Here is a 24,906-nt window from a genome sequence, read left to right as displayed (position 1 = left end):
TCAACAACAAAAAAAAATAGAAAGTAAAAATAATCACAATCTTTGCAAAGATTTGATCAAAATCTATGAATGAAATGAAAAAAAAGAGAAAAAAAATAAATCTAATCTACCAGTGAAACAAAATGCAAAATCGAAAGCTTTAGAAATTACAATTAAAAGCAAACGGTGCAAATATGGCAAACATTTCCAACATTGGTGATTGTCGTTGTCCATTATGATTGTCATCAAGATGATTGATTTCCATGATTCATTGCCATGATTCGTTTTGGTTTTTGGTAGTAGTGATGAATTAATTGTATTGTTTTATTTTTAACTTTTTTACCCGATTAAATATTGTATAATCTGAATGAATGAATGGCATTGATAATGATGGAAGCTGTTCCCGGTTCAGTTGATTTTGTTGCCATTGTTGTTGTTGTTGTTGTTGTTGTTGTTGACCATCATGAAAATGTAAAATAGTTGGACAAGATTCAATAGCAAATAATCGTTGTAATTGTGGATTTTGATCACAATCGATGGCACCAAATTCAATCCATCCTTTCAACGTGTTCGATGCATGTATGAATTCAATGGCCATTTTTGTTGTCCAAAATGAATTATTTTCATGATTCGAAAGTTTTGTTTGTCTTCGTTGATCTTTATCATTGTTTATGTATGTTGAAATAGTTGACGAATCAACAATATAATGATCGAATGATGAATAAAATACAATAGCCCATGACATTGATGATTCCATGACGATCATTCGGAAATTTTCTTCATTCAGTTCAACAATTGTTTCCGGTATTATATTCGATACTGATGACAATGCAGATGGCTGTTCGGTAGTTATCAATTCATAACAATCACGACAATTTGATATGATATTCGCATGGCTTGAATAATTTGGTTGTAACATTATGATCCAGAATATCAACAATATATGAAATGAGTTCATTGATTTTCTTTGCATTTTGTTTTTCAATTTTTTTTTTTTTTGATTTACCGATTAAACGGTCTTTTTTGCAAATCGAAGAATTGCTCGGTTGAATTTAGAAAATTGAATTCAACAACTGATTTCAAATTTGAAACTGGTCCAGTTTTTATATGCAACAAAGCAACAAAAGAATGATCCAGAATGATTCTAGAATGACGTAGCTGGTCAAGAATGGTAAAAATGATAACCGATAAAACAACAATGAAAAGTAAGCAGAATTTTCTTTTCATTTTTTTTCTTTGGTTGATTATTGAATTGATAAAAATTATTTACCCATTTTTGTTTTGTTTATTATTAAATTTTACTGTTAACCGATCAACAATTTCCAAACACCAGGTCAAGAACAAAAAAAAAAATCATTCTTGTGTTTGTTTAAATAAAAATCATTTGATTCAGCCCTATTTTTCTCAATATAATAATTTATATTTACCTAAATGAATGTAATGAGCCAGCCATGTTTGTGTTTCAAATATTTACCTGACATAAAAAGATTATTACCAGTAAAATTTCTTATTTCATTCAAATATTTCTAATGAATCCAAAAATTGACCTTTTGAAAGGGGAAAAAAATTCTTTATATTAAAAAATAGAATCGAATAGAATACAGAATCAATTTAAATTTTTTTTTACTGCATTTAGCTTTTCATTAATAATTTTGCTCATTTGTTATATTCAGAAAATCAAAAAATCAAAAAATCAATTGTCATTTCATTGATGATAAACAACAAAACATTTAATGCACTGGAAATACACACGATGACTTCCGTAGAGAAAGTGAAAAAAAAACCGTTAAAATGAATGATGTCGAAAAAAAACAACAACAACAACAACAAAAATTCGACCGGAAGTAATGGAAAACAATCATACCATATGTGTTTGTGTGTGTGTGTGTAAGTGTTTTTTATCAAATATTAACAAATTATTGATTGTTTGGTTTCATTAACAAATCAATATCATAGTTTTATATATTTTTTTCTTCATTTTTTTTTGCTTGGAAAAAAAAATGTCGTCATAAAAATCAATATTCAAATGATATGCTTTTTTTTGGACAATTTCGAACATCACACACACACACACACACAGCTATTACAACTTCCGTTGATTTCGTTCGAAATGTTCATCCATCCGGATGATGATAATGATGATAATTTTCGTCGGTGTTGGTGGTGGCAGTGGTGGTGGTGGCGGTGGTGGTGGTGGTGACAATGATTATGATGATGTTGGTGTTCACAACAATCAATTGACAATTTTCAATCAAATCAAAATGGATTTCGACATGACTTGATTGTGTTTTTTCTTTTTTCATAAATCACTCATTGAGTGTAGTTCATTTTAGTAATTGTAATTAGAAATTTTTTTTTTAAATTCAATTTTATGTGATATCTTCTCAAACACATTGAAAAAAAAACACACACACACACAAATTTTTCCATTTTTAAAATCTGAAAAAGAAAAAATCCTTGATAAAACAACATTGATTATAAATGGGTCAATCACGATCAAAACCATCAACAACATCAACATTATCATCAAATTCATGGCGACGATTATCTGATTCAGATTGTTTACATCTTCTTAGCCATCCAGAATATTTTGATAATCAATTGATCAGTATTGAACAACAACAACAATATGGACAAACTATTCCACGTAGCGGATCAACATCAATATTTTTCGATACAATCGATAATTGTCAACAATTACAACCGCCGCCGCGGCCACCATCATTATCATCATCAACAACATCACAACATTATCCATCGAATAATCAAAATGTTACTATGCGTAGTATTTCGATGAATTCGACTAGTTCAAAATCGTATCGTAATTCAATGTATCCCGGTTCGTTGGATAATCATCATCATTTTTGTATGGAACATGATAATAATCGTTCAATGACACCATCATCATTGAATACTCAGTCTGTAAGAAATACACCACCACCACCACCACCTCAACAACAACAACAACCCCAACCGTCATTGGTATCACCACCAATTTTACAATCATCATCATCATCGATGAATACGGGTCAATTGACAGCACGAATTCGTCCTCTATCCATGTTTGGTGGTCCATCAACACTTGTATCGTTGAATAATAATAAATCATTGATGTTACCACCATCATTGCTACCGAAATTATCGGATACATCAAAACAATTGGAAAATTTAAGTCTTGACGATCTTTTGGAACAGGTTAATCAAACGGAATCCTCTACACTTCATCATCATCATTGGATAATGAATGATAATGATGGTGATACGGATAGTGGTCAAACATTAGTCGCGAAACATAGTGATTCCAGTAGTGATTGTCCAAATGATCATCAAACAATCGTTGATTCTTCGAATAACAATGATTCAATTAAAAATTTCGAATGTATCGATCAATCACTACCAACATCAAGTCCAACAACACCACCACCTCCACTACCACCACCACCACCACATACAACACAACAACAAACATCAAATGGATCACTTCGTCATCATCATGGTAATAATTCGGTCATTAATGGTCGTCTAGTATCATCATCATCATCATCATCATCATCATCGACGAATCCTATAAGATGTAGCGGTCTGGATTGTATGTGTGAGCGTTGTGTACAAAATCGTTTTAAATTACTCAATTGGCTTCTACCAAATTGTACCCGTTTGAATTCTGAAAGACTTTTAAGTGGAAAACCAGATGGTACATTTTTAGTCAGGTAATTCAGGTATATCAACAATTTTCATTCAATTTTAAACTAATTGATTTTTTTTCCAATCGAATCACAGAAAAAGTGAAAAATTTCCCGGCCAATATACATTATCGTTTGTTTGTCGTCGTACAGTACGACATTGTCTTATTATGCGATCCGTTTATGGTATGTGTTTTTTTTTATTTGATTCGATCATTTTTTTTTGATGATTTATTCGATTGTTTGTTTGTTTTTTTTTTTTTTGATGTAGGATTCGGTTTACGTTGGCCATATTCATTTGAAACATTACAACAAGTAATTATTCATTATTCACAAAATTCATTGACTGAATTTAATTCTAAACTAAATATACGTCTTCGATATCCAGTTTTTTCTGCTTAAAATCTTGTGATGATTTTTACATATAATATAAAATCCAGAAAAAAAAGAAACAGTCACAATTTGATTATCAACTGGTTGAATCCTATTTATCACACTAGTCCTTCGTTTCAAGAAAAAAAAAATAAAAATATTGTCCACGTTGGGCGTATGTTCTACCATTGTATACGGTCGTTTTGTTCTGTTTTTTTTTTGTTTCACTACTACCTATTTTCGATGAATCAATTTTTATCTTAATGTTTTTATTTCATTCGAATTTCGTTGATAAAAAACTCTTTTTTTTATTTGACCATTGGTTTGTTTTTATTCTTTTTTTTCATTTGTCCATTTTTTTTAGAAATGATTTCTATAACAACATTGGTGATATCATTTAATTAATCTATGATGATTGACGGATAATAATCTGTTGTCATTGTGATGATTTTCAACAAAAATTTACAGGAAAACGAATAAAATGAAATGAAAAAATTTCCTAGAAATCCTTTTTGTATATTGCTGTTTTTATTTTATTTTTTTTTTTTTTTGTTTGTTTGGCGGTTTTTTATTATCTCATCATCCTCATATAAATGATTAAGAAGATTACAGAATTACTGAGTAGGAAATAAATTCTGTTGAATTATCATATAAACTGATCATCATTGTATTTGTATACTTCATGAATTATTGAATGATTTTTTAACATTTAATTTACCTGTAATAAATAAATGAATTATTATAATTCGCTTGGATAAATGAAATAATATAATGGTGATTATCAAATTCATTCAATTTTTGTCACTATTTTTCAAAAAACTGTTGGTTATTTTGAATGATTTTTGATAAATGTTCATTAAATGAAAAAAAATTGCATTTTTGAATTAATAAATGCAAAAAAAAACGGAGAAAAATGAAAAAAATAAAAAGGGCCCAGCCGGGAATTTAAACCCAGGCCCAGACCGGGAATTGAGGCGTGATAAATTTGGTATATTATAAAACCCAATTACAGCAATGCTATTTACAATTGTATTTGATGTAATTGGGCGTGATAAATTTGGTATATTCCCATTACATGGTAAAATTCTCTACAGATGTACCAAATTGAACATAATTGGTACTAGAGATATTGCAACGACGAATAATTAAGTGGATATGAACATTTCTGAATCAATGATAATTCATTCGATGATGATTGATGAAAAAAAAAATTTTGGCCGAGAATTTCAAATCAATTCAAGTGTCATGTGAAGATAGTATCAAAGTTACATGTTCGGTTTATGATTATGTGGTGAACATTTTCAATGGAATTGGTTAATTTCAAATAAATTCATTCAATTTGAATCAATCAATAATAAATACAATATACATCATCAATTTTATATTTCAACAATCATCAATGTTGATATGTCAAAAAAAAAATCAAAGCATGAAAAAATTCTCTAAAAACAAAAGAAAAGAAAGTTCCCGGGAATAATCATTGTCATTGATTTCATCATTTCACCAATTTCATCATTTGACCCTCTATTGATCCAGTGATTCCAACCACTCTCACTTGTGTGCCACGAAATTTTAGATTGACTATTGATTTTTAGACTTTTCTTTTTCTTTGTGTGCCTCCAAATTTTGAAATCGTTAATTGTGTGCTGCAACAAATCATTACTCTAATCTTTTTTTTACACAGATTTGCAGCTTAATCATCAAATGCCATCAATCGTTGATGCTGCTGGTTTCTCATCTGAATCCCCAACAACAACAACAACAGCAGCAGAATCATCAGAATTCAATTGGTCAATTCAATCATAGTAATCATCCAGTGCTTGGGAATGCAAAAAAACGGGGAAAAAGGGCCCAGCCGGGATTTGAAATCGTTGTGTGCTGCAGCAAAAAAGGTTGAAAATCATTGCTCTAATCTTTTTTTTACACAGATTTGGAGCTTAATCTTCCAAAATAGGGCCCAGCCGGGATTTGAACCCGGGACCTCTTGCACCCAAAGCAAGAATCATACCCCTAGACCACTAGGCCATTTTTATCCCCCCGGGACCGGAATCGAGACCGGAACCGGGTCCGAGGGCATCCAAATTCAACCAATTCAAACCAGTAGGAAGGATTGATAGCGTGAATGTCTCAAGGTAAATTTTTCTTGCTGGACGAATGTACGCAAACATTCACTTGGTATTTGTATGATGTTGTGGTGATCATCATGATGATGATGCTAAGAAACGGCACGGTTATAATGCAATTCTAACTAGTCTGACCGGTTACGTCGACAACAACAACAACAATAATAGTCTCTGTAGTAAAGAAGAAGAAAAAATACTGAGTATTTCATCAATCTGGTTAATGTTTGTTTGTTTGTTTGTTTTTTTGAATATAAAGAAATGGCATCGAATAATAAGAATGTGATCATTATTGTGTTGCCATCAATAGTTGCCATTCTTCTTTACTATACAATACGTATCCATCAAATGCAATATGAACAACAGACATCCATAAAGATGATAATCGATTCGTTAGATCGACGACCAAATGTTGATGATAATGTTGATCAAACACATAGACCATTGGCATGGATTTATGGTGAAAATGTATGTTGTAATGGTAATTTGTGTGGCTGATGATTCGTTTTGTTTTTTTTTTTTGAATTTTTAGATGCAAGTCGGATATCTTCATCATGTAATCGATCTGTTTCAAAAGGTTGGATTTCGTGTGTGGACACGACGAGAACCACCACCGATTGATCGTTATGGTGATTGGCATGTATTATGGGCACATGAATATCCATTTACAGCCAGTTATAATTTGCCGGAGTTGAAACCATTTCAAAAAGTGAATCATTTTCCCGGCTCAGGTTTCATAACAAATAAAGTTAATCTAGCCACAAGTGACCTGAAACATATACCAAAAGCATTTACATTGCCACGTGAAAAAGATGTATTCGTTAATTATACACGTGAAAATCCGGATAAACTCTGGGTTCAAAAAGATAATAGTCATCGTGGAATACGTGTATTATCCATCGATAAATTGGATCTAGATAAAAAAGGAACATTCGTACAGGAATTCATTCAGAATCCACTGTTGATCGATGGAAAGTGAGTTGATTGATTTATTGATTTATGAATTGATTGATTTTTTTCGTACAGAAAATTCGACATTGGTCTTTATGTGACCATGACATCATTGAATCCATTACGTGTATACATTTATGATAACGAAGCATTACTTCGATTTTGTGCACGTCCATACACCAGCAGCGCTGGATCATTTAATGCATCCGACATAGATTCCTATGTTGTTGGTGATCAATATACACCAATCTGGCAGATACCATCATTAGCTCGTTATTACACAGATCTTAATATGAACATGAAAGCTTCATTGAATGCATACATCCGATTAGAACTGGACCGTGATCCACAACCAATTTGGACGGCCATAGAAGAATCGATTAAAACAATATTCTATGTAAAAGAAGAAGAAATGTTACGTTTAGCCAATGTATATCCGAATATGCGAAATTTCTTCGAATTAGTTCGTTTCGATTTTACTATCGATAATGATCTGAATGTTTACTTGATGGAAGCAAATATGTCACCAAATTTAGCATCAGCAAAATATCCACCAAATCGTTTTATTTATGAACAAGTCATATATAGTTGTATGTCATTGGTAGGCATAACAAGAATTCCTACCACATATGGTACATGGTCCAATAAACCTGCACAGCTATGGAATATGTATGTTCATGATAAAGATCTTGCCATTCTACCTGATATATGTTCGGATAACCAATGTGATCCACATAATTCAACATCTTGCCACCATGAACATTGTGATGTTTGTTATCATTGCCTTTCGGATGATATTCGTATAATATTGAAAGATGCCTATATGGAACAAATGTCACGTTATCATAATCGTCGTTTAATACCATCAACATCGAAAGAATCACCAATCGCCATGTTAGGTCCAAACACCTATATACAGGATAAATGGTTTATTGGTAAATGTCTTTCACATGATCAATGGTGCAATTGAAAATCAAACAATAAATGCATCGATCTCATCCAAATGATAATCCAAATTTTATAAACTTTTACAAACAGTTTATGTTTTTCTACTGTTGTTCCATCTGGATCATCAAATCTAGATCCATTAATTGTATGAATTAAAAAAAAATCATCCATCACTTGGTCAGTTGATTTTGTTATTTTTAGCAAAATGATTAGGATTTTTATATCTTTGTAGGCGTCATGAACGTCGCCAAAAAAAAGTGAATTTCAATTTCTGTTGTTCCATTTGGATCATTAAATTCATTTACATCTACAATCAATCAAACAATTTATATTGACCTTGAAAATTGAAAAGGTAAAATGATGTACATCATCGGTCTTTGTCATCATCATCATCATTATCATTATCATTATGTCAATAACACGCAAAACTTTCATTATCAATCATTTGATCATAATCGGAATCGAATAAAAGAAAAAAAAACAATTTACCTTGAAATTAGATCATTGATTCAAAAAAAAGTATTTTTTTTTGTGTCGACTAAACATATCGATTATGTGATTTGATATATTGAAGACATTGTATAATATGTTTTTCAACGATCATCATCATCACGATGATGGCCAATCAATTATTAGTCTTCAAGTTTGTGTAAGTATTTTTTTTTCGTTGCTGATATGGACGATATAATGATCATTTCCGATGTAATAATATAAATGATGATTACCTCGATTGTCTCTTTGTAGTTGTTATTGTAGCGGAATGACATTGAAATCAATGGCAATTGATCATTTATTCATCCATTCGACCATGGCATCTGTATTTTTGTTCACAGTTTTTTTTTGTCATTTCGTTTTCATTTCTTTTTCAATGATAAAATTTTTTTCTTGTGACAAAATGTTATAATCAACGATTACGATGACGATTACGACGATGACGATGACGATGACGATGACGATGACGACGACGATGATGATTCGAAGAATTTGATTAGATTTGAAAAAGTTGAGAATTTCATTAAAATCAATTTAATTTGAGATTTATCCATCAAAAAAAAAGACTTGATCAAGAACAGCAATACAAAAAAAAAATAACGGAGAAAAAACAACAAAATGATCATTATCATCATTAGTATGGAATGTATGATTAGAAAACGTTTTTTCGAACAAAAAAAAACAGTGTTCTCACGAAGGTTTGTCATTTTGCTTTTTATTTTTATTTTTTTTTAAATTCTGATTATTTTCTACAGGATAAAACCGAATGGATTGCATTCGTGTATTGTGCGTATGGGTTTTTCAAATGTACATTTTTTTTTGTTTTGTTTAGCAATTACACACATTTTAAATGTTAAACATGTGGAATTCAAATGAATCGAAATAATAATTATCATTATTCAAAGAAAAAAATATTTTTTTTTTTTTGATGATGTTCAATCAATCATATCAAATAATCATCATCAACTTTACTTGACAGAATTCAATTTAATCAATTATCAACTTAATGATTTATATCAAAATTATTTATTCAGATTGATAAGAACAGAACCCGAAGAAATTTGACTAGCCAAAATTTTTTTTCCTTCATAAACATGAAACAGTCATCATTAGAGGAATTCAGGAAAATATTAAAAAAAAAAATTAAACCAATGATCAACATGCATGTTTTTGTATGTGTGATTGGATTTTGAATGAAAAACACATTATTGAAGACGATTTTGGCGCCATCCAAATGATTTTGTCAATTTCTTTTTACTTTTTTTTCACATCTTTTTTTTCTTTCTCTCTCTTTTTCTATCTCAGTTTTCTCTCACACATTTATTTTGACACACACACACAGAGTTCATATAAAAATCAATGATTTGTTCAATCATTCGAATGATTGACAGCCACAACTATCGACGACAAGACAACCAATCTATGATGGTATATAGAATATATAGAATCATTCATTGTGATTACTATGGTTGGAATTAATTTCAATATTCTTCATTATCATCATCATTGACATCATCATTTGTTTAACCTATGACATGGTGACACAATTTTTTATGAAATCAATTTAAATCTTCAATAATCGTTTCAATTAGTTGATCACTGTAAGTTGAAATATTTTTTTTTCTTTTAATCAGAACAAAAAAGTTCATTTATTTTCCATCCGAAACCGGATTTCAATGTTTTTACAAACAAATTAAAAATTGAATGCCATTCTGACAAGATGAATGCGATCAATCCTTATTATTGTTCTAATCGGATTGATATTCATGTCTCTTGAATTTTCTATGGCAAATTGGATTGACATTTCCTTTCTTTTTCATTACCGAATATGAAATATGAAAAATCATTTTTTTTGTATGACACACACGCATACACGTACAAAAACATTGAGAGAAAAAAATCTATAATAATCCTTTTTCATTTTCTTCATCATTGTTTTATATGATCTCTAATCATATAATATGTGACCATCATCATCGTTTGACATATAATCGGTGTACATTGTACAGAACCATCATTGATTGTCATGGCCATTAATCAATTGAATAGACAACATATAACACATTTTCCTGTGAATAATCGAAATCATTATTTTGATGATGATAGTAATGGCTCAAACCTGAACAGGAAACAACCACAACAACAACATCGAAGGTGTAAAAAATCATCATCAAATAATTTTCTAACAACAGCCTGTAATCATATCAATAATATGATCATATCAAGTGTTGAACTATTAAATTTAAATCATCACAATAATGGTAATATGATTAATAAATCAATAAATATAGTGGTAATAATATCGTTGTGTTTATTGTATAATGTAGATGAACTAAAATCATCAACATCACCTTCTACAACGTCATTGGATCCTACCATGTTGATAATCGATGATGGTATTCGAGATGGTGATGGCAATCAACAATGGAACATTTCCAATTCAACCATCATCATGCCACGAACATCTACAATGTTAAAAAAATTACAAAGGATTCTTCCCCGTAATGATAGTGGAATGTTTTCATTATCATCATCGATCAATTCTGATGGAAATACCGCGCTTTATTCATCAACAGAAGATGGTATAGTTGCTCTTTCATCATTATCATCACCACCATCGATTCATTCAATTATCCTCTGCGCAACGAAAACCAACGGTGAAGGATACATCATTGATTCAAAAAAGATCATCATTTGATTTATCCAAACAAAGTAAATGTCAAATACCTGGAAGTTTGGAATCGATTAATCTGGAAGAAGAGGATGAAGATTCATTTTTTTCGGAACCATTAAATTTTTTGGCACCACCATCATCCTCATCATCATCAACAACGACAACATCAGTGGATGTTCATATTGAATCACCAGTATCGTGGACGTCATCACCATTGTATGAACAAAGAGCAGTCAGCAGTAGTCTTCATTCGATTGATTCAATACAATTGGATCATGATCCGCCACCATTTGCTAGTGAATCGTTTGTTCAAAGTTTAGAATATCCATGCTGGAATGAATTGTGTCTTTATTTCAACTTGAATCGTATGTTTGATGATGATTCTTGTTCCATGAGCAAAACATCCTGTTCCCGTTTCGTGAATCGATTTGGTACTGAATGTCTTGATATTTGTCGATTTCCATTGGTTTTACCCGTATTCACAGCTGATTTACTTGAACGACGAGCATCGTTTACCACATGGCAACGATTAATGTTGGAAGCTGATGCTCTTCTAAGCATATGGGAACTATCGGCATTGAAGAATCTTTATCATCGGTTCGATAACGACACAAAATCGTTCGGTGTCGTATTGGGTAAACCAATCGATTGGATTCAAATCGATCCGAATCATCATCTTAGACAAATCTGTCATCAATTAACCAATCATTTGTCTGCAAAAAAAGACAAACATCAAGTATTGAAACGATGGTCATCGAATGAAGATCTTTTTTTGAATAAATCAAGTGAATTTCAAAACCTAAACAAGTCAGAATCTCGATGCAAAACTGATGATTCATTCTGGACGATCAACAATATCAAATATCGATTGAAACAATCAACCGTCCGGATGTCGTCATCATCATCAGAATCAGCATCCAAATCACATGTAGATCAATCGAGGAGGAAAAAAAATTCAAAATCTTTGAGCTCTAGTGCATCATTTAATAGGCTATTTACATCGATCAACAATTGGCAACAAGAATGTAATATTGTTTATCGTGAATTGTCATCATTGTTACAGCATTCATCATCGGTTCATTTTGCATTATATGTTACGAGATTTCATCAAGAATATTTTCGTCACCGTTTGTTTGGAGATTTTTTCATCATCTGTACGCATCTTGTACTTCCAAAACAGGTATTTTTCTATTTTTTGTAGATCTAAAATATAATTAATGAATTTCATCATCATTTGTTTGTTTACAACAAGAATGTTGATTGCAATAAAACTGAACTGTACAATCTATTGAAATTCGATGATACTGTTGTGAATGTTGTTCGTGATCATCTGTTATGTATGACAACACACACGAGACAACATGATGATCGAATCAGATTACTAGCCAATCTGATTGAATCAGCTTGTCTATTACGTCAGCTACGAAATTTTCATGGTCTACAATTGCTTATCGGTGCTATTCAATCACCAAGATTATATTTCGATCAAGATTGTTGGCGTTCGTTACGGCAAAAACATCCGATCCATTATCGGTAAGTATGATAATTTATTGCAATATAATGATGTAAATGATGATCATCAATTTATTTATTCATAAATAGTGATTATCAATCTTTATCCTTATTTTGCCGTCGATTATCACGTCCTGGATCGATGTTAAGCTGTATCGGTTTCACACATCTGCCACCCTTACATTCAATTATTAATCGACTCCAATTATCCTGTGCAACAGCATGGAATATATTCGATGCAAATATCCGTTTTACCGATGGACCATCGATGGCCGAATGGGTGGAAGGACAGATAAACGTTCGAATATCAAGCGTTGCTTGTGACAATCTAAATAGGAAAAAATCAATCGCGAAATCGAATGAATTACAAGTAAATCTTCAGATCGATTCTACATGTAAAACATTTTTACAAAAATGTTCAAACGATACTTCCAGAGTGATCAGTTTCGATGATTATCCATCACATATTGGACAAAGACGTCGATATATCTGTACAATGCCAGATGGCCATCTACGATGGTTGATTCGGCCTAAAATCTGGTCAACATTTGTACAATGTGAAGCAAATCAATCGTTTATCGATTATGAATTACCAGATAGATTTTATTAATGACTATTATGATTTTCATTATTAGGCATCTTTTGATTTGTATGTTGCTTGTGTAACTTATTATATCATTAACTTATTTCATTATTATTATTATTGAAAGCAATATTTAAATTATTAAACATCAAATAAATTATTATTATTATTTTGAATCATAACATTTACTTTATGAATTAGTAATGATAAAACTTAGATAACTATTGAGATATTTTCCAAGAAAATTTTCCGAAATTTTACCCTTTGGACGAGTACCGTTCGGTGGTAATGCTTGTTTACATACTTTACCGGTAGCCGGAAATATTCCACGTGGACACATTATTGAGCCAATACCGCCGAATGTTTTATCCATAAATGATCGGAAACGATCGGTAGATTCTTTGCCACATTTTTCTATAATCATTGCTTGTGTACAATCTTCCCAGGTATTATGTGCACAGCAAACCGAATCGATTCGTTCATCCACTGTTGTACGATTGGCAGCAAAATCCAATGCAGCAATATAGTATGAATTACAAGTTGATTTAAATTTTGATGTCGACAATACTTTTCCATGAATACATGGTGAACTTTGAAGGAAAACTGTTGGTATGGATGGAGGTGGAAATTGGTGAAAAATTCAAACAGAAAAATTCATCAACTTACTTTCACGTTCTGGACTTTCGTTACAGAATTTTTTCAATGTTCGTGTAAAATGTTCGATAGTGAGATCATAGATTTCACGTTGTAATGGTGTACCACATTTTTTAAAATAACCTTTCACACATTTCAGTATATCGTCCACAGTTCTAATTGGGAAAAAATTGCCATTTTTTTAATCACAGCAATATTCTGGACAAAGTTATTCAACTAAGAGAAAACTCACCCACAAAGTTTATCCAGACCATCCGATGTAGTTATGATTGAAGATGGATTTGGTCCTTTAGTCAATGTTTGTATCTTATCAAGACAAGAATCAACTTCTTTTAGATGACAAGTTTGTGAATCACGATGACGTTGATTAGAACGGGAACGTGCTCGTGGTCCACCGGATGATGATCGTGCACTGGATGTACGAAATGCTGCCAACACTGTTTGCTGATAACAATACAATATAATGAATGTAACAAGCAAATCTAACCAAATTAATTAGAATTAGAAACAAATGATGAATAATTACGAAACTTACATTTGAATCCAAACATTTCAAAAACTTTCATCGTGGAATTTTGATTTTGATTTGAAACCAAAAAAAAAAAAAATTTTTTTTGACACCTAATTGGATGGTCAAAGTGAAACAAAAATACTGAAGAAAAAACCGAAAAGATAAATCACAACGAAAGTTCCATATTTGATTCAAATTTTTCCGATAAAAAATGTGTTCATTACATTGGCCAGCTGATCATCGAATGATGGCTAAAACACATTAAGTACTGATTTATTTTGACAATTTTTTTTTCAACAATTCATATTTATGAACTCTTGCCCTGGATAATGGACAATGGTTGTGCTCACACTAAAACACCAACAACAAAAGCAAAAGTGAAAGTAAAATTTTTTTTGAAAAAGAGAAATTTTATCATTCAAACAGGCCAACGATGATGATCCATAATCCCGAATCATTTTCAGCATGAAAAAAATTATTATTATTAAAAAACCACCTAGTTCAATAACCTAGGCCTGTTTTTTTTATCAACAAAACGGATTCAAGAAAAGAGAAAAAAGACCATGTCAAGTCAATCTTTGGATCTTGTGGATCCAATCATGGTGTTTATTTTGGATTTTTTTTTATATAAAAACCGGATTTTTGGACGATTGAATCATGGCTATTATTTTTTTCATGCTTGAAATTCACTTTTTTTTGGCAACGTTCATGACGCCTACAAAGATATAATAATCCTAATCATTTTGCTAAAAATAACAAAATCAACTGACCAAGTGATGGATGATTTTTTTTTTAATTCATACAATTAATGGATCTAGATTTGATGATCCAGATGGAACAACAGTAGAAAAACATAAACAAAAAAAAATGAACTGTCATTTGGATGAGATCGATGCATTTATTGTTTGATTTTCAATTGCACCATTGATCATGTGAAAGACATTTACCAATAAACCATTTATCCTGTATATAGGTATTTGGACCTAACATGGCGATTGGTGATTCTTTCGATGTTGATGGTATTAAACGACGATTATGATAACGTGACATTTGTTCCATATAGGCATCTTTCAATATTATACGAATATCATCCGAAAGGCAATGATAACAAACATCACAATGTTCATGGTGGCAAGATGTTGAATTCTGTGGATCACATTGGTTATCCGAACATATATCAGGTAGAATGGCAAGATCTTTATCATGAACATACATATTCCATAGCTGTGCAGGTTTATTGGACCATGTACCATAAGTGGCAGGAATTCTTGTTATACCCACCAATGACATACAACTATATATGACTTGTTCATAAATAAAACGATTTGGTGGATATTTTGCTGATGCTAAATTTGGTGACATATTTGCTTCCATCAAGTAAACATTCAGATCATTATCGATAGTAAAATCGAAACGAACTAATTCGAAGAAATTTCGCATATTCTGATATACATTGGCTAAACGTAACATTTCTTCTTCTTTTACATAGAATATTGTTTTAATCGATTCTTCTATGGCCGTCCAAATTGGTTGTGGATCACGGTCCAGTTCTAATCGGATGTATGCATTCAATGAAGCTTTCATGTTCATATTAAGATCTGTGTAATAACTAGCTAATGATGGTATCTGCCAGATTGGTGTATATTGATCACCAACCACATAGGAATCTATGTCGGATGCATTAAATGATCCAGCGCTGCTGGTGTATGGACGTGCACAAAATCGAAGTAATGCTTCGTTATCATAAATGTATACACGTAATGGATTCAATGATGTAATGGTCACATAAAGACCAATGTCGAATTTTCTGTACGAAAAAAAATCAATTCATAAATCGATATAAATCAATCAACTCACTTTCCATCGATCAACAGTGGATTCTGAATGAATTCCTGTACGAATGTTCCTTTTTTATCTAGATCCAATTTATCGATGGATAATACACGTATTCCACGATGACTATTATCTTTTTGAACCCAGAGTTTATCGGGATTTTCACGTGTATAATTAACGAAAACATCTTTTTCACGTGGCAATGTAAATGCTTTTGGTATATGTTTCAGGTCACTTGTGGCCAGATTAACTTTATTTGTTATGAAACCTGAACCGGGAAAATGGTTCACTTTTTGAAATGGTTTCAACTCCGGTAGATTATAACTGGCTGTAAATGGATATTCATGTGCCCATAATACATGCCAATCACCATAACGATCAATCGGTGGTGGTTCTCGTCGTGTCCATACACGAAATCCAACCTTTTGAAACAGATCGATTACATGATGAAGATAACCGACTTGCATCTAAAAATTCAAAAAAAAAAAAAAAAAACAAAACGAATCATCAGCCATACAAATTACCATTACAACATACATTTTCACCATAAATCCATGCCAATGGTCTATGTGTTTGATCAACATTATCATCAACATTTGGTCGTCGATCTAACGAATCGATTATCATCTTTATGGATGTCTGTTGTTCATATTGTAATTGATGGATACGTATTGTATAGTAAAGAAGAATGGCAACTATTGATGGTAACACAATAATGATCACATTCTTATTATTCGATGCCATTTCTTTATATTCAAAAAAAAAAAACAAAAAAACAAACAAACATTAACCAGATTGATGAAATACTCAGTATTTTTTTTCTTCTTCTTCTTTACTATTATTGTTGTTGTTGTTGTTGTCGACGTAACCGGTCAGACTAGTTAGAATTGCATTATAACCGTGCCGTTTCTTAGCATCATCATCATGATCACCACAACATCATACAAATACCAAGTGAATGTTTGCGTACATTCGTCCAGCAACAAAAATTTACTTTGAGATATTCACGCTATCAATCCTGCCTACTGGTTTAAATTGGTTGAATTTGGATGCCCTCGGACCCGGTCCCGGTTCCGGGGGGATAAAAACGGCCTAGTGGTCTAGGGGTATGATTCTTGCTTTGGGTGCAAGAGGTCCCGGGTTCAAATCCCGGCTGGGCCCTTTTTGCATGATTAAGCTCCAAATCGGTGTAAAAAAAAGATTTGAGCAATGATTTTCAACCTTTTTTGTTGCAGCACACAACGATTTCAAATCCCGGCTGGGCCCTTTTCCCCTTTTTTTGCATTCCCAAGCACCAGCAAGCATTTTGGATGATTATATTAATTTGGACCATGGGTCAATTACAATTCACAATAACTTGTGGCTCTATGGGAAATTGCGGCTCGCCAGCCGCAGATTGCCGACCCCTGAATTGGCCAATTGAATTCTGATGATTCTGCTGCTGCTGCTGCTGTTGTTGTTGTTGTTGGGGATTCAGATGAGAAACCAGCACCATCAACGATTGATGGCATTTGATGATTTAGCTGCAAATCTGTGTAAAAAAAAAGATTAGAGCAATGATTTTCAACCTTTTTTGCTGTAGCACACAATTAACGATTTCAAATCCCGGCTGGGCCCTTTTTACCTTTTTGTCCGATTTTTTGCACTCCCAAGCACCAGCAAGCAAACCAGCACCATCAAATTGATGGCATGATGATTTAGCTAAATTGGACCATGGGTCGGCAACCTGCGGCTCGCGAGCCACAATTACAAATCAGGGTCAAATGATGAAATCAGTGACAATGATGAAATCAATGACAATGGTTATTCCCGGGAACTTTATTTTCTTTTGTTTTTACAGAATTTTTTCATGCTTTGATTTTTTTTTGACATATCAACATTGATGTATTGTATTTATTATTGAATGATTCAAATTGAATGAATTTATTTGAAATTAACCAATTCCATTGAAAATGTTCACCACATAATCATAAACCGAACATGTAACTTTGATACTATCTTCACAAGACACTTGAATTGATTGAAATTCTCGGCCAAAATTTTTTTTTTCATCAATCATCATTGAATGAATTATCATTGATTCAGAAATGTTCATATCTACTTAAATATTCGTCGTTGCAATATCTCTAGTACCAATCAAGTTCCATTTGGTACATTTGAGAGAATTTTACCATGTAATGGGAATATACCAAATTTATCACGCCCAATTACATCAAATCCAGCAATTGTAAATAGCATTGCTGAATCACCTTCAAATTAATTAATTGATAATTAAACCGGTTTTATATGGGATCCATCATGGTCCACAACATATATTTAAAAATCGAGTCAAAAAAAGTGGTCCCTGGGTTTAAATTTTTCTCCGTTTTTTTTTGCATTTATTAATTCAAAAATGCAATTTTTTTTCATTTAATGAACAATTATCTAATCTCAAAAAATCATTCAAAATAACCAACAGTTTATTGAAAAATAGTGACAAAAATTGAATAAATTTGATGATCGCCATTATATTATTTCATTTATCCAAGCGAATTATAATAATTCATTTATTTATTACAGGTAAATTAAATGTTAATCAATAGATTAAATGGCAAAATTATGATGGACGTAACACGTGTTTAAATCATGCATTCAATCTAAAAGTATTCATATACAACGTATTCAAAAAAAAATCACACACACGCACACATTGAGTCAATGTGTTTATTGTTTGTTCATTGTGTGACTGTGTTGACGAATTTCATTTTGAAAAAAGAATCTGAATCTTAATTTTTTTTTTAAATTGTGTGTAATATTTGTATAACGAAACAAAAAATGTCGACGTCTAAAAAATCTTCAACCCAACCCGATTATACGACTGAGGTTTGTTGAATATTTTGTTTTTTTTTGTCAATAATATTATTGATTTGATTGATGGAATTCAAGGTTAATAAATTCAAAGATGATATCAAAGAAAAAGCTGAAGAATTGGTATTGAAAACATTTCCACGTAAAACTATTGAATTACATCAACTGCTCGAGGTAGGTGTTTTAACCATTTTTACGGTTGATCATTTTGAAATTGTTCTTTCCTTAAAAATTAGGGTCAACTATTTAGTTTGAAAAATTTGGAAAAAATCCGACATGAAATAAATATACCGATACCGGAATATCCATATGTAACACCGGTACAGGCAACACAGGTTTCCGTTGACAATCATCATCATGTGGATGATTCGGAAAATTCATCTGCAACCGATTGTGATTCATCACCAACAGTACCACAGCAAACAAATGGTCCTTCAAAGAAACGTAAATATCTTGTATTGACTGAAGATGATCATATTGGTGACAATGAACATTCATCAACCGGAACAAAGGCTGAAAATATGAAAAATCAATCAAAACCAACGGATGGATCACGTGTTCTTATATTACCGTATGGTACTGTACGATGTAATAAACACATTGTTGAATTGATCGATATCGTCAAACCGTTGGTACGGCAATTGGTCGAGGATACAAATCTGTTGAAAATGTGGGTCCTATTTCTTATTCCTCGTATTGAAGATGGTAACAATTTTGGTGTATCAATTCAAGAAGAAGCATTGACCGAAATACGTACGGTTGAAGCGGAAGCTACCACTTATTTTGATCAAATGTCTCGTTATTTTCTTTCACGTGCACGGATCATAACAAAAATTGCCAAATATCCACATGTTGATGATTTTCGTCGTAATGTTGCTGAAATTGATGAAAAAGAATTCATCTATCTACGATTAACGGTGGCCGAACTTCGTAATCATTATGCATCATTACATGATATTGTAACGAAAAATCTGGAAAAAATTAAAACACCACGATCGAATAATCAAAATCATCAATTCTATTAACAGGAAAAAAAAAGATTTTGTTTTTAAAAAAAATATAATCAAACATTATTCACATCATTTGAATTTTGGAATTCAATCACTATATATGCATATATATTTTAAAATTTGAAATGTGTAAAATTTCATTTCTCATCATTAACCAAAATTAATGAGCATTGTTTTCTTTGTTTCAAAAAAAAAAAAAAAAATTTTCATCCAATTTTCATTTGTTAAAAGATAAAATTTTATCGGGAATAATGATTAAATCAAAATTGATAAAATAAATCGAATAAAAAAAAACTACTCAACTCATCTATAGCTGTATATCTTATCGATCAATTATATCCGGATTTTGGTGACAACCAAACTTGGCCATTGGCCAACAAAACAAAACAACAATGGCTATTGGATAGCAAAAAAAAAAGAGATCATTATATAATTGATATATTTGTATACGTCAGTCAAATTGTTGTTGTCCATCACTTTTTATGGATTTGTATATTGTGCATATTGACGGATGCTATTTTTACTTGTGTATGGCAGTTTTTTTTTCTTTTGAATGTATATATTTTAATAGATACGAATCGAAATTGGAATAATTTTGAATTTCATCCGATTTGATTCAAACGATGATATCTGCATGTAAAAAACGGCGGAAATGTTAACATAAATAATTTTTGCTTTTAAATTATACAGATTCATCATTGATTAATTTGCTATAGTTTTTCTTTTTCATTCAAATAGCCCACCCCCATATACATTTTGTTTGAAACAAAACAAAACAAAACAAAAAAATCATTTTGATTTTCAAAAAAAAAAAAAAAAAAATTACCACGTTTTTTTCGGTGTGTAACGTCGGTCTGTCTGCGTGTTTCCGGTTTTTTTTTCATCATGATAATTTTAAAGTTACGAAATTTTTTTTGTTTCTTATTCATATTATGATTTGATTAATTTTTCATGAATTGAAAGACAAAGAAATATCAATATTGAATTGTCATTTTTTTTTTTGCAAATTCTCTCGAGAAGGATTGTGTGATTTATTTCGTTTCAATAGAATTTCTTCAAGACGTGGGCCGCAAACATACATTTATTCCATTCGAAGGTTATCTTGAGATCTCTCTCTGGGATTCAAAATTCATTTCCAATGTTCATCCGATCTTTTTCGTTGTTGCTGTTGCTGTTGTTGTTGTTGTTATTGTAATTCAAATCGTTTGACATTGAATTGTTTTTGATTCAATCTAAATGATGATGAATGTGGCTAAGCGTAGGCGATTGTTGATAATTATTTTTTTTTCTTCTTCTTTCTTTACACTTTATAAAATTGAAATTGAAAGACCGGAGATTCCATAACGCGGCCCTGTATTTGTATCAAAAAATGAAATTATTATTCACATCGTTTGGTACATTTGAACGATAATTATTGATTATTGAATTGGACAAATTGTTGATGTTTTGTTGTTGTTGTTGATGATGATGGTGTTGTTAGTAACCAGATCAGAATCGAACATTTTTTTTCAAAACAAAAATGTCCGGAATCAATTTCAATCGAAATTCATTGCACTTTTTCCATTGAAATTCTTGATTTAACAAAAAAACAACAACACTAACGATTTGTACAAAATAATTCTTGAAAACGAACCAAATCAAAATGTAACAAAACAAAACAAAACAATAATTGATATTTACTATGTAATGTAATTTGTATGTGAAAAAAAATTGATCAAAATGACCATCATTATGAGATGATAACGAACGACTTTATTGATTGTTCCACACATCATTTCTTCCAGTCATCGGAAATCAGACTAGACAGGAACAAGCAAAAATGAAACAAAAAAAAACGAGAAAAAAAAATTAAAAATAGAAAATTCTTGACAAACCGAAATTAAATGAAATAAAATGACCATGTATGTGTCAATATAGTCAACCAACAAAAAAAAAAAAAATCGAATCACTGGTGATGATGATTCGTTCCATTTTTGTTTGTGGTTTTTTTTTTCTCTTGTTGATCTATTTATCCATTTTTTTGTCAATGAATAAAGTTGTTGTTCAAATGAATTTTGTCTGTGAAATTATTATCAACAACAACAAAAATGAAATTTATATTTCTTTTTTGGATTCGATAAAAAAAAATTTCATAATTTTTTTTTCGAAAATTATTTCAACATTTTTGAATGTTTTGTTTTCAATTTCGACCCTCACAGGTCTATCAAGTGTAGTTGGTTTTCTTTTTTTTCTGTTTTGTTTCGAACAACAAAAACAACAACAATCTAGTAGTTCTTGTTCCATGATTCTGTCTGGAAGTTTGTCTGATTAAATTTTTTTTTCTTTCTTTCAAAAATTTAATCAATGAATATGACTGAATCTGGATTACTAAAACAGAAAAAAAACTACAAATTCTAAATACCGATCACAATCATCAATGGAACAACAACAACAAAAAGAATAAAAAGAAAAAATATATTCACACTCAAAAAAAGTCACAAGGTCTATGTGATTCAACAACCGATGATGATTGCGAACAAAAAAAACAGACAAATAAATTGACCGACAAGAAACCATAAAAAAAATCAAAAAAAAAAAAATCAAATGTCTAGACGCCATTAGAATGTCTCATGTTTGTGTGTGTGTGTGTATGTGTGTGTTTTTCCACTATTTCTAATCATCACATTTGGTAAGTATGCTTGGCTCCGAAAATAATCAAATCGAATATAACCGAATTGGTGATTGAACCATAATATTTTCTTCCTTTATTGGCTTTGTATATCCAATTTAGGTTTGTAATTGTTTTATTTTTCTTGATTTTTGATTTTTTTTTTTTTTGCTTTTAAAATGTGGAAATAGATTACATCCATCATGTGTGGATTTTCGTTGGTATCATCTTAGGGATTCGATTCGAATGTTAAAAATATCCGATTTTATCATCAACAAACAAACATTTGAATGGGTAGTTGTATTTGATGAACAATAGAATTTTATTTTAATTAATGTAGATAATGATTTTTTGGCGACGTGTTTTCTTCCGTTTTCTTTTTTTAAATGTTTGTTATTTTTTTTGTTGCAAAGTTTTAATGAGATAATGATCATTATTTTCATTATCATATAAATAGAATGTTCATTTGCTTTTGTTGTTGTTGTTGTTGTTGTTGTGCAAATTGAATTCTTCATACAAACAACAACAAATGGTTTCAAAAAAAATGATGATTTGAAAGGAAATAGATGGGGTAAAACCAAATTTCAATAACTTCACTAACTTTGGTGGTGTTGTTTTCCGTTACCTTAACTTTCATTTAATTTGTCACAATTATTTATATGGTCAACTATTACGGTATGTATTTTCTTTGCTTTATATCAATTTCTATTGTGAACCAGAATAAACTTTCTTTCCTAGAATATTATCTTTTTTTTGTTTGTTTGTTTGTTTCTCATTCAGGTTGCAAAATTTTAAATCACACACACACACACACACAACACATTCATTCGTTATGCCAGCAGAAATAAAAAAAAATTCTATTGAACAAGGGATTTATTTTTTTATTTTCATTTATTTATTTTTTTTCCACTGTTTCATTTGGTCATGAATTGATAATAGAATCAACAACAAATTCCACCTACGCAGAATATATGATAATAATACAAATAGGAATGGATGTTTTAATTTCATTTGATTTTTCATTTTCGTGTATGTTCACTATTTTTTTTTTGTTGTCAAATTCAGTACATCCACATGATGAATGAAAAGTTTTTTTTTTGAAATATTGTCATTGCGCTTTAATCTGATCGGATGTCGTATTAGGCAATCCTGAATACGAAAAAAAAAATTAAATTTAACCATCAATTATTAAAAAGTGAAAAAAAAAAATAAAATCATTAAAAATACACAACTGACCTTTACAGGTAGGCGTGTAATCAGTGCAAATATTCATATTCGTTCATGTACCTCTATAGTTGTATTCTAATAGTTCTAGAGGTTTCTCTTGATAAAATCATCATCATCATCATCATCATCATCATTATTATCATTATTGTCTCATCCGAATTGAAATATAAATTTTTAAATTCTAAAATTTTCGTATTTTCCCTAGATTTCTTTATCCAAATTCAAACAAAAAAAATGTTCAAAACCTTTCTTTTTCAGAATCAAGAAATCCAATATTCTTTGCTGTATTTTCATGTTTTTTTTCATCTATTTTTGTTTTGTATTATGAGATTTCTCTTATTCTTGTTTGATGAACATTTTTTTTTCTAAACAAATTTCTTATTAATTGTTTAAATTCTTGCATTTTTTTTCATTCGAATTTATTGTTTTTCATCTCATTTTACTAATCATATACCAACGCGTTTGATTCTAAAAAGAACATTCAAAAGAAAAAAAAATGAAAATGAAATTATAAACAACAACAACAACAACAACAGCAACAACAATCTAGAAAAAAAGTCCAGAAAAGAATGAAATGAGATAATATAGCCTATGTTGTTGTTGTTGTTGTTGTTTTTTTTATAATGCAAATGTGGCGCGAATCGCGCCGATTGTCAACAAATTCAAACTGTGTGCGTATGTGTATGTTTTTGGTTTGAAATGAAAAACCGAATTGAATCGCGAAACTGTAGCGCGCTACAATACATACACACACACACACACACACACACACACAAACAGTGAGAAATGTTTGTTGTTTCATCGTTATTTTTTTCCCCTTTTTTTTATATGAAATTTTTTTTTCCTATCTCTGGTTTTTTTTT

General features: G+C 30.9%; 7 protein-coding genes and 2 non-coding genes across 11 annotated transcripts; 5 read left to right on the top strand and 4 right to left on the bottom strand.

The window, feature by feature from the left end:
- Window positions 1-289: 289 nt before the first annotated feature.
- Window positions 290-1,078, bottom strand: LOC124490546 (uncharacterized). Its single transcript, XM_047053069.2, has one exon. The coding sequence runs from the start codon at window positions 950-952 to the stop codon at window positions 290-292; it is 663 nt and encodes a 220-aa protein (XP_046909025.1). The 5' UTR covers window positions 953-1,078.
- A 1,215-nt stretch (window positions 1,079-2,293) lies between these two features.
- Window positions 2,294-4,192, top strand: LOC124490550 (uncharacterized). Its single transcript, XM_047053074.2, has 3 exons — window positions 2,294-3,689; window positions 3,760-3,848; window positions 3,934-4,192. Exons 1-3 carry the CDS (start codon window positions 2,461-2,463, stop codon window positions 4,062-4,064), a joined length of 1,449 nt encoding a protein of 482 aa, XP_046909030.2. The 5' UTR covers window positions 2,294-2,460; the 3' UTR covers window positions 4,065-4,192.
- Window positions 4,193-5,551: 1,359 nt separating this feature from the next.
- LOC124491210 (putative tubulin polyglutamylase ttll-15) lies at window positions 5,552-8,225 on the top strand. Its single transcript, XM_075730346.1, has 5 exons — window positions 5,552-5,677; window positions 5,852-6,166; window positions 6,414-6,622; window positions 6,687-7,129; window positions 7,181-8,225. The coding sequence occupies exons 2-5, from the start codon at window positions 6,157-6,159 to the stop codon at window positions 8,073-8,075; spliced, it is 1,557 nt and encodes a 518-aa protein (XP_075586461.1). The 5' UTR covers window positions 5,552-5,677; window positions 5,852-6,156; the 3' UTR covers window positions 8,076-8,225.
- Window positions 5,988-6,059, bottom strand: TRNAP-UGG (transfer RNA proline (anticodon UGG)). Its single transcript has one exon. It is a non-coding gene; the product is annotated as a tRNA-Pro (tRNA).
- Window positions 7,738-13,490, top strand: LOC124500322 (uncharacterized). Of its 2 annotated transcripts, XM_075730345.1 has the most exons (8): window positions 7,738-8,702; window positions 8,798-9,243; window positions 9,301-9,331; window positions 9,888-10,146; window positions 10,555-10,806; window positions 10,873-12,399; window positions 12,472-12,752; window positions 12,822-13,490. In XM_075730345.1, exons 6-8 carry the CDS (start codon window positions 11,587-11,589, stop codon window positions 13,339-13,341), a joined length of 1,614 nt encoding a protein of 537 aa, XP_075586460.1. In that variant the 5' UTR covers window positions 7,738-8,702; window positions 8,798-9,243; window positions 9,301-9,331; window positions 9,888-10,146; window positions 10,555-10,806; window positions 10,873-11,586; the 3' UTR covers window positions 13,342-13,490. The 2 variants fall into 2 exon arrangements, with proteins under 2 accessions (XP_075586460.1, XP_046920336.2); XM_047064380.2 differs by lacking the exons at window positions 7,738-8,702; window positions 8,798-9,243; window positions 9,301-9,331 and having other exon boundaries at window positions 9,818-10,146.
- Window positions 13,399-14,832, bottom strand: LOC124500325 (uncharacterized). The gene is made up of 4 exons (XM_047064386.2): window positions 14,504-14,832; window positions 14,201-14,450; window positions 13,981-14,123; window positions 13,399-13,917 (listed from the first exon to the last, which is right to left on the bottom strand). The coding sequence occupies exons 1-4, from the start codon at window positions 14,532-14,534 to the stop codon at window positions 13,505-13,507; spliced, it is 837 nt and encodes a 278-aa protein (XP_046920342.1). The 5' UTR covers window positions 14,535-14,832; the 3' UTR covers window positions 13,399-13,504.
- Window positions 14,833-15,255: 423 nt separating this feature from the next.
- LOC124500323 (putative tubulin polyglutamylase ttll-15) lies at window positions 15,256-17,240 on the bottom strand. Of its 2 annotated transcripts, XM_047064382.2 has the most exons (4): window positions 17,149-17,240; window positions 16,850-17,058; window positions 16,337-16,779; window positions 15,256-16,286 (listed from the first exon to the last, which is right to left on the bottom strand). In XM_047064382.2, the coding sequence occupies exons 2-4, from the start codon at window positions 17,054-17,056 to the stop codon at window positions 15,392-15,394; spliced, it is 1,545 nt and encodes a 514-aa protein (XP_046920338.1). In that variant the 5' UTR covers window positions 17,057-17,058; window positions 17,149-17,240; the 3' UTR covers window positions 15,256-15,391. The 2 variants fall into 2 exon arrangements, with proteins under 2 accessions (XP_046920338.1, XP_046920339.1); XM_047064383.2 differs by having other exon boundaries at window positions 16,850-17,162.
- Window positions 17,241-17,401: 161 nt separating this feature from the next.
- Window positions 17,402-17,473, top strand: TRNAP-UGG (transfer RNA proline (anticodon UGG)). Its single transcript has one exon. It is a non-coding gene; the product is annotated as a tRNA-Pro (tRNA).
- A 1,524-nt stretch (window positions 17,474-18,997) lies between these two features.
- REG (proteasome regulator gamma) lies at window positions 18,998-20,472 on the top strand. Its single transcript, XM_047064385.2, has 3 exons — window positions 18,998-19,174; window positions 19,238-19,333; window positions 19,396-20,472. Exons 1-3 carry the CDS (start codon window positions 19,127-19,129, stop codon window positions 20,182-20,184), a joined length of 933 nt encoding a protein of 310 aa, XP_046920341.1. The 5' UTR covers window positions 18,998-19,126; the 3' UTR covers window positions 20,185-20,472.
- The last annotated feature ends 4,434 nt before the right edge of the window (window positions 20,473-24,906 follow it).

Source organism: Dermatophagoides farinae, chromosome 4 (assembly GCF_024713945.1).
Source record: "Dermatophagoides farinae isolate YC_2012a chromosome 4, ASM2471394v1, whole genome shotgun sequence".
Classification (NCBI taxonomy): domain Eukaryota; kingdom Metazoa; phylum Arthropoda; class Arachnida; order Sarcoptiformes; family Pyroglyphidae; genus Dermatophagoides; species Dermatophagoides farinae.
Note: the sequence above shows the minus strand (reverse complement) of the source record. Positions and strands in the feature narration are given on the sequence as shown.